The sequence below is a fragment of the Brienomyrus brachyistius genome, chromosome 19 (assembly GCF_023856365.1).
Source record: "Brienomyrus brachyistius isolate T26 chromosome 19, BBRACH_0.4, whole genome shotgun sequence".
In the NCBI taxonomy this organism is placed as follows: domain Eukaryota; kingdom Metazoa; phylum Chordata; class Actinopteri; order Osteoglossiformes; family Mormyridae; genus Brienomyrus; species Brienomyrus brachyistius.
Window position 1 is genome coordinate 15,937,380 of NC_064551.1, and position 10,011 is coordinate 15,947,390.

The 10,011-nt window shown below is 38.8% G+C and overlaps 1 protein-coding gene across 4 annotated transcripts in view; it reads left to right on the forward strand.

The window, feature by feature from the left end:
* The window catches only part of si:dkey-71h2.2 (low density lipoprotein receptor adapter protein 1), a 33,098-nt gene extending 23,087 nt beyond the window's left edge, over positions 1 to 10,011 (forward strand). For 3 of the 4 annotated variants that reach the window (XR_007383944.1, XR_007383945.1, XR_007383946.1), the window contains 4 exons: positions 610 to 731; positions 1,558 to 1,592; positions 1,833 to 5,898; positions 6,365 to 10,011. Coding sequence is in view for 1 of the 4 variants with exons in the window: in XM_048986474.1 (XP_048842431.1) it covers positions 610 to 731; positions 1,558 to 1,592; positions 5,870 to 5,898; positions 6,365 to 6,369 (191 nt within the window). In the remaining 3 variants the exon portion in view is untranslated. The remainder of the gene's footprint in view (positions 1 to 609; positions 732 to 1,557; positions 1,593 to 1,832; positions 5,899 to 6,364) is intronic. The other variant, XM_048986474.1, reaches the window with a different exon arrangement.

Sequence of the window (10,011 nt, forward strand, 5' to 3'; positions counted from 1 at the left end):
ATAGAGTCCCAACCCACCTGGCCCATATATATTTAATAAAATTTGAGGGCATTTAATGGGTGGCGCGGTGGCTTAATACATCTGGGTATGGGGTCGCGTTCTTGTCTCTGGTATGTATGTAGAGTTTGCTGGTTCGCTCTCTTTGTGCAGGTGCTCTGGTTTCCTCCTGCAGTCCCAAAATATGCAGTTTAGGGGATCTTCTAAATTACCCTTAGTCAGAGGTGGAAAGTTCTGGTTCAGAAAGTACAAATTCAGACCAGGATTTTGTTTCAACCAACAAACTGAGTATATAGAGTCACATTCACAGAGTACTCAACTGCTGGGTTTCAATGAAATCTTGGTCTGGGTTTGTACTTTCTGAAGCCAGACTTTCCATCTCTGCCATAAGTGTGATCGGCCAGCATCCAGGCAGGGGCTGGGATAGACCTCAGGGTCATTGTGAAGTTTTGCTCGATAAGCGGTGTTACACGGTGACATTGGGTGATGCACACATTTCTGCTTAAATAGATTACTCTGAGCTGCGCTGTATGGGATTTGGGGGCTATTAACAGCCGGCGTCATGCTGTTTGAACACAACCCTCTGTTTCTTCTCCTCCCCCTGTGGTTCAGATTTGGAGAAACACAAAGCTCTGAGCAAGGAGGAAGCCCCAAGGCGGCCATTTTCCTCCTTCCATTCACCTTCACGACACAGCAATCCCCTAAAGAGGCGGCCGATCAAGCACAACTCCTGGGTAAGGGGTTGGCTTTGCCACAGAAAAGCAGGAATCAATTAAATTTGTGCTCTTCCAGCTATGCGAATGACATTAGTGCCTGCGTGTGTTTGATTTGCGGCTGTCTCACCGGTATCCTAAATGACTACATTTAACAACAGGTTACTGGCCAACAACATTTGTTTGTCCTTCAGCTGTTTGACATTTCCTGCATTCCCATGCTGCCTCTTGGTGTTTTTCCTGAGCCCTGTTGTGTTTTCGATTTAGTTTAGTGCACAGACATTTCAAAATTATTTATCTGCCTGCCGTTTCAGGCTGGGCACTGAAGTAGCAGAAGTTCGCCACATGGTGGCAGTGTTTTCCCACATAACTCGGCCATTGACGATCCAGTCCAGGTTCTTCAACACTGAGATAAATTGATCAGTGCAGGGTGCATGAGATCATGCATCATTCTGCAATGTGTGCAGGGTTTGGTGGCCGCATTTTTAAACAGAAACATCTGGCGCTTCTCATTTCTGTCAGCCCATAAATGTTTACAACTTTGAATTAAAGAATATGATTACTGGTACCACTTAACCTGCAACACACGTAACTGCACATTCTCCGCAACTGTGTGTTCAGCAGGTGGCAGTGAGGCAAGATTCAATAATGGAATATTTAAATACGAAAATATGTGGAGAATAAAGAGATTAGTATGCATTTCTTTATAACACAGCAGGGCTTGATTTTATTTGAATTACTTGGTTTATATTATTTAACACCTGAATGAAAATATGTGGAAGATTTTTGATGGTTATTTTTCCAGGGTGTTTGTGATGAGATATTTATGGTTTTGTTTTACTTTTAGGATGCGGAGGATGGTTTTGATGACGCGTTTTCAAGGTGAGTGCGGATTGTAGGTTTCTACACCTTGTGGATGGCTCGCCTGGGCTCTTCACAGCTTTCATCGTTTCACTCATGTGCTAAACGTAACTAGGAGTCTTGCATGCCTAAAGTGTACAATTCTATCCATATGAAGTGAAAACTTTTAAAATCAGTTCATGAAAATACATATAGTAGTTTTCGTTTTATCGGTTAAGTGTAGTGTAATTATGAATGAATGTCTGCATTTGTGTCCGTAAGACCTTCAGCAGTGACAATAGCAAACAGTCATGTGACATGGAGACGGGAAGACAAAACAGGGCCTCTATTAGGAGAAGGAAGCTGAGAAGGGTCTAAAAAAAATGGCAAGGAGGAGGGACAACAACGGCAGCCATCTTGGTGTCAGCAAAGCGGGAAGGAGGTGCCTGAAAAGCATAATGACATCAGGTCATAGTGAAGTTTATTTTCATTATTACAATTAATACTAAACTTTACTACTGACTAATACTCCTAATTACTACTAAAGTCAGTGGTATAAGGCTTGAGAACAAGTGACTGTGGAACGGTGGATCTGTCATGTAACTTCTCCAAACCATATACGTGCCACGTGCATGGTGAACTACGTCATGTGAGCTCTGTTGGCTTCCATTGATTGATTCGTTAATGTCTGTCACGTATGTCAAGATTTGGTGTGTTTGTGAGTTTAAATAGCTGTTACAGGCTTGTCAGACTGAATGCATAGCAAGCATTTCTCGTTAATTAGCTTTCTGGAGCCTACAGTGTCCCGGCAATAACGAATGAACAACCTTTTGGTCTTCAGAGAGCTCCTGAAGAAAATTGTTCTGGGTGTCCAGAACTGCTCCGTTCGCTTCACTCCCAGTTGACTCAGAATTGCATCTGCAGAAATTCGGCATATGGAAATGTGGCCTTCAGCTGTGTTTGGGGGCTAGAGTCATGACCAACCTGTCCCCTAATGTCTTTCAGGGGGGGACTACGGGGCATGTAACAATGGGACCATTTGGGCTACAAAACCCACAGCGCCAGCAACCCACAGCAATGCCAATAATTATTTTTACTAAAGTTCCTATTTCTTACTCTGCTGTTTCCCATTGGGTCGAACAAGGCAGTGATTGACAGCACAGTTTATCCCAACTACTGCAGAGGTCAAAGCATCGTATGTCAGAGATATCCTTCCAGTGCTCATTGGATCATGAAAAGCATTTAAAAAATCTTGTGCATTTTTTGCTGACTTTTTGAGAAATTATATGGCAAAGGGGTCACTCAGACTTCACTTTCAAACCTACGTTGGTTAATATCAATGTTTATTGATAACATAAGCGGATGGTCGCTCATCCATTTTCATAGCTTTTTAATCGGCATACAGTCCCGTGAACCAAAACGTTTTCCCAGGACGCATAGGGCACCAAGCAGGGGGCACCCAAGACGGCTTTATTATGGTCAACAGGAAGTGTAGACCTCCGAAACAAGTCAGCAAAAACATAACTATCAGTATCATTTTAGTCTCTTAGAACCAAGACCAACGATTCAGTTTTCCATTTAAAAATCTGCATTTCCAATTGCATTTTCTTGCACTTACACCAACTGATCGGTTGTTACTTTGCCATTTAGAGACAGATTTATCCACCCTGTTTAATTTATATTCAAAAACATTGGACATTCTGGACTTGATCTGAGAAATAATAGGGACAGTTTTAATGCAGTTTTTGACCATTTGGGATAAAACTTATTACATCATATCATTCACAGATTAAGGTCATATTTCAGTGAAAGATGATTTTGAAATCAAGGTGTTCACTGGTAAACATAGTAAGGGTTCCCGTGTTGTGGTTTCAGGCTTTTTTGTGGGGTGTGTCAGCTAGTGCATGGCATGTTAACATGGGAATGTTTATATTACATACAGTAATTTATTTTTCTTCATGGGGAGCTTCCGGGAATGCTGATCTGTGCCCTTTGGGGGTGGATCCCATCCTGTTTTTCATTATACCGTTTAATTAGCTAATGTGTAATTCTGTCCTCAGCTCCACCATTATTTAATGGTTAATTGGCAACAGAGATGTATTTGAGTGCAGGGCTGGGCTTTCAGTGTTTATGTTCCCAATATTTTTCTGAATTGGCAGTTTTTTTATCATTTATTCCCAGATTTCTTATGTGCCCAGAACTGCTCCTCTAAGAGTCTAACAAACATTAAACTGCATTGATTAGAAATTAAATGTTCACATAATACTGTGTAAGGTCCAGTATGCAGAACCGTCCATCTTATTAGTTGACATGAATTACAGTGAGCAACGTTGTACTTTTCTATGTGAAATTAATCTGAAAGAATACAGCTGGGTGCATTGATTATTGCGCACAGTGGACTTTGCCGAGTTAACTGCCCTTTACTGCAGAAAGCTGCGCCGACGCACTTGTGACAATGCTGTCAGTGTGGCGTCAGTGAAAACGCGGAAAAAATAAATGAATGGAAAAAAAAAACATTCGGTAAATATAGCTGTATAAGTTTGTTTTGCCAGCACTTTTGCAAAAATCAATTTGATTCACAAAGAGATCCGACTGCTGCTGGAAGTCGGACAAAGTGCCTGTGGTTTTTACCCCTTCTGTGTGCAGTAATAACCCAAGCAGGTTTGTTTAATTTATTTATTTATCTGTCAATCCGGCATGCTGACTCTGTGTCTGGAGTGAAGGATGCGGTGACTTTATATTGCACCGGTGGTGCAAAATAAAATGACTCTCCATTGCAACTAATCTCTGAAAACACCATTTAAGCAGTAGACTTATTACTGAGATCGGCTTTAAGCTGTTCCTTTAAACTGTAGGGTTTTATTCAACTGTAAATAGATGCTATTGGAATGACAACAATGTATACAAATGGCCCCATCAACCATTCCCCCCTTCTCCTCCCTTACCCCCGACCACAATAATTTCTAGCCCACACTCTCCCAGCCTCTCAAAAAATATTCATTAAAAGCCTAAATTGGTGTCTCAGTGTTATCAGGTTCACCAGATCTGCGTCTGACTGTATGTATTTTTTGATTTACCACATTAGTAAGTTCAAGTGTCTTCTGCAGTCAGCCCTCCCTTTGCTTTTTGGCATCATCTGATTCAAATGAAATTAGACTTTCCAGACTTTCTTCTGTACAATGTTTCTTTGAATTTTGAAAAAGATCCGGCTAATACTTTTTGAGTTATGAAGCTACCAGCATCAAGACTCTGTACTGTAGCTGCCCTTCTCTCTCATACCACTGTTTGGCACTGGTTTAATTTTGGGGCAATGATTCTCATAATTTGATCAGGTCCAAATCTTCACCCATACAATGTGCCTGTAAAGTTTTTTTTTTTAATCCATCAAATACTTTTGAGTTCTCATGCTAAAAAGATGTTTGTGGTGGACCGGTCCCAAAATCTTATCCATTCCTCATTTAAGGAATATAAAAAGTGTTATTGCTTCAAATGTTAGACTTTTTGTTTGCAATGTATTAATATTAGGCACGGAATATCTTGTTTACTCTATTATCAGATCAGCAAGCCATTATCCTGGGTGATTTCTGTTTTTCTAATTAATTTTATATATAAACTTCAGGTAAATTCATACACATTAATGTTCTAACAGTTGTGCAAAGACAAACCGTTAGTTGCTTTATGCCCTTGAAAATCTGTACAGTATTTCCTATGAAATCCAAAGATTCAGATAAATAGACTTTCTATTACAAATTGGGTGATGGACCTTTTAATCTACTTGGATCCTTATATGAACTTGTAGGTCCTGAGACAGAATGAGGTCAAGTTTTCAGACCCTCTGGGTAGTTTATCCAGTATAAAATCCTTTTTCACTGCTTCAGAAAGTGGATGCTTAATGTAGTTTAGTTACAGACAGACAGATAGGCGATTGTGTTTCGCGTAAAGAACATGAATTAACAATGCTTTGTTCTTTATTACAATGGACGCCACAAACCAGGAGGCATCAAACATGTTTATTGAGCAGAAAAACACAGTTCATTTTGATGGAAATAGCATTTCCTTGACAAATGCTAAATCCTTTGAAGTGGCCTGATCAGATTGTCCTTTTTGCGTTTTCTTTGCCGAAATATTGTATCTTGCCTGAGACGTCATTGCATAATGAATCGCATTTTACATTAATCTCTCTTTTGGATCAATGAAAATTTTTTATGGATTCTAAGCTAATATTAATTCTCAAAAACGGTCCAGCATGAGAAGCTGGTTGTTCTGCCCCTATGATGAAATCATCTTCTTTTCTTCTTCTTCGTCTTCATGACATGCAGCAATATGGATGTGGAAAACACAGACACAAGTAAGTGGGATCACCGGATATTTAGCTTTTTCTTTCAAAAAACTATTCTCGTCTTGCGTCTGCAATCATAAAATTCCGTAGACCTGTTTTTTGTAGGGAGACAAACTTCAGCTTTGACTTTGAGGAGGCCACAAGAGTCTTGTAATGAATGTGGCAGTATTATTCCTGTTTGTTATACTCATATATTATTCAGGCTTAAAGAGCTCAGGCCAATTGTGCATGGATTACTTCTGTAACAAGTTACATCTTTCCATTTTATTTCCATGAAATGAAGCGCATTGCAATACATCTTTGTTCCGGACTCCATAAGCACGACGCACATTTGTAGAATCACCGTGGAAACTGCGTGTTTAACGATGATTATTGCTCTGAGACTGGATCTTAATTTAGTACTACTTCAGAATGTAGATATTTAGCACAACGTGACATTGAGACTAAACCTTTGTTGCTTTCTCCTTGTCCCCAGTCTAGCAATCAGATTTTTCACATCGGCCATGTTTGCGTTGGTCAGGTTGGCAGAGTCCGGATGCAGGTAACTGTCTGAAGATGCAGCTGTGAAGTCAGGCAGGGGTGACCTTCAGGATCTAATGATTAATCACTGAGGACATGTGGGATAATAAAACACACAGACCTTCTACACACAGCCTTTTCAGACTGATAGCTATACACTATATTGTTCTTTTCCCAATATTGAATAATCAAGGTTTTGCTTTTTTTCTGCTGGCAACCTTTCATAGAATAAATAATCTTTTTTTTTCCTGTACTTTTTTCGTACACAGATTAAAGATGGACACTTGTTGATATATATTTAACTAGAATTAATTGTGAACAAGAGCGGTGTTTAGATGATGTTTCTTTTTGCCTATTTTGTTCCTTCAGTTTTGTTTAATATGTGACCAAAGCTATGTGGTTATTTGCCGTCTTGTAAGTCAAAGTCATGGGCTGGGAAAACTTTTACACAAGCCCCCCCCCCGCCAGGCTTTAAGTGGTTTGGGGGGCCTTTTAGCCACGTTAGCCTAGGGTCCCCAGAGAAGATAATCTTGCTGATATTTAAATTATACTCATTTGCATCCCTATGAGAACTGATCATTTTGTAATCTAGGTCTCAGATCCCAGGTATAGTCTTTTTTTTAGATTTTTTTTGCAATATAGTTGTTATGGGGCTCCCTTGGCAAGGAAACATGCTCCATTCCTATGAAATCGATTCCCGTAGCACAGATGAAATGTGAGCAGTCATTTCTGTGCAGTGAACTCAGGTATGACTACGACAAAATTTTGATTTATTTGATCAATTTTAAGATAATGACTAAGTCACCGAATGTGGGCATTTTTAAGGGACTATGGTTTATTTTATATGGTCTGCACAAGTTAATTTATTCATTTACGGCTTTTTCTTAAACATTTAAGATAAATGCATCTATTTCAATGCTTTGAGACTTTTTCATGATAATGTCACTAAGGTGACAATGGTCAATGCAAATTATTTGGACACTTTTAGCCTGCATGGCAGCTAAATCTGAGTGGTTTAGTTTTCTGTAAGGGTTAAGTTAACTCCGAGTTAAGAGCTAAGTGGGAAGATTAATTTTTGTTTCCACATACTCGATGGCAGTTATAGCATTAGTTGAATTCCGGTTTAATATTTCTTAATTTGAGAATAAAAAACTTAGGAAAAATCTAAATGTTCATGTATTTTCAGGCAAATGAGCCACATATTGTAAATCATTAAAACTATATTTGCAATTAAAAGGCAAGAAGGACGACCAAGGGTGATTAAGATTGCTTGCTTCTGAAATAAATCTAAAGTAATGTCATTTAAGAACAACTGTTCTTGACAGCTAGACATAAATTACAGTTAATCTTATAACTGACATGAATGCAGCCCGTTTAATAATAAGATGCCACATTTTCAGAAGATTAAATGTTAAGCTTTTGATGGTAGGACAAAATCTATTTTTAATCAATGTTATAATGCATATGTACTTTATCAGCAACATATAACTGCAAGTCACTGTCAGTTTCTCTCCCAAAGGACTGGGCTTTATAGCCCAGATTTTGACAACTGCAAATCCTAAAGTTGGAATATTTCTCTCTAGGTTTTGCGCAGTGATGCACATATATAATTCTTTACTTGTCACCATCGGTCAAGTCAAAGATACAGGCCCTTCCGGTAAAGTTTCCCAAATTAATTCAACATTTGAATGAAAAGGGCACTTTTCTAAGCCCACTGTCACTCATTAAGTCTTTGAATTCAAAAATATTCTCTTGTGTGTTTCAGCTGTTTGTGGCATTATTTTATGAAAACTGAGTGCAGGAAATCAGGAACAAACAGTGATCAATCAATGCAGTTATTAGTAGTTAGTTAAGACTACCTAGGCTGTACACAAATCGGTTAATATTTTGAATTCTGCCGTTTGTGAATTTCACTGTAACACTGAGAAAATGGGAAATTTCCCAGAGATTGCCAAAGTCCTTCAAGCCACAAGGGGGCATGCTTATGAAGATGCAACTTTATTATTCATCTATATAACAATTAGGGCCTGGTGTGTACGAAACCATGCAGGCCAAAGTTATTTTGCTATCTTTTTCAATGATCAGTATTTTTTTTTTTTATGTAATTTGCTTGAAAGGAAAATGAAGACCAGCCTCAATCTGTTCCATTTATCAGCATTTAACTTAATTTAAAGTAAGCAACAGGTTTTATGTCTCCTGACTCTTGAAAATCAGCACCAGGGATATTAAAGTTTGTGTTTTAGCTGACGGGGGCACCTGGTGGTTTGAATCAATCCTGTCTGCCTTTGTGGTGTCATTGCTTTAGGATGAATTGATGGTCTTGTTTGGAAGTAGGTTGTGGGGGAGGGGGAGGGGGGGGGAGTTATTGCAATACCCAGCACTGGAAAATGTCAGTGCTCTGGATTTCCAGGCACACGCCCTGCGAGAAATGCTGTCCTGTACGCTTCTTTTTAAATGCCCAACCTGTCTGAGAGCCCTCAATGGTGAATGTCAACCCTTTATGTATAATTAGGGGTGTCCATTGTTACCTGGTAACAGAAAATGCAGGGAATTTACAACACACAGAGTTAGACCTGTATTGTTTACTCTTACTATGCCACGAGTGCCTAGGAAGAGGTCCTGACCCCAGGTGCAGCAAACAACACCTTCTCAGCAATAATCACGGTGTTTCCATAACGTTCCATCCATCTTACTACATGGCTTCCATAGAAATACTGTATCTTGAATAAACGGCCTTCCGCTGGGTAGGCCCATCCGTGTTCCTGGAACCGTTTCAAGCTGACCGCGTTTCGGATTGCAGAATGACCACAGCGAATAACCATCTGTCCATATCACCTTGAAGAAGCTAAATTTAAACTAAGCTATTCTGATTTAATGGAGAAGTCATGGATGATGTCATTTAGCCTCAGTATTTCTTCGAAAGGTTTTATTGTACATATTGTGTTTTCCAAGCGTATGATTTTATTTAATTTTTTTTTGTGAAAATGTTTGCTGTGCAATAGTTTCTTCTTATTAATCACTTTCTCTGTTGTGTTTATATATGTAGTTTGTAAATTTGAGATTTGCTTGTTATTCACACAGCTAGAAATTGTACAAGGTGCATTGTCTTGCTATATTCGGGCTTTTGAGAATCAAATATGTATTTTTAAAGATAAAATGAGTTTTCATTAAAGAGGTTGAGCAGTTTGAAATGATTTGCATGGTTTTCCTGAGTTCTTTGAAGTATTCTGCAGAATAACATGGTTTAGTGCTGGGAATGTGTTTAATTATTTTATCTTATGGTATAATTCAAATGTATAATTTTGACTGTGGAAGAATCTACCATAATGGACCTGAGAAGCTCTATCTTGTAAAAACACTGCCAAGGTTTAAAGTATATATTTTCAACTCCTGTCTTGTTATGTCGGGGTTATAATTGGGGTTTATTTTTAGGGTTCAATTAAATGGGGTTTATTTTTGAACAATGAATGGTTAAAATGCATAAGTGATGTATGTACAAGAAAAATACAGGTTATTATTTGGTGGTGGTGGGGGTGGAGCCTAACCCAGCATAAGACACAAGTTTGCACTGACGTGAATAAGGGTGCAAATAAAAATAAAAGG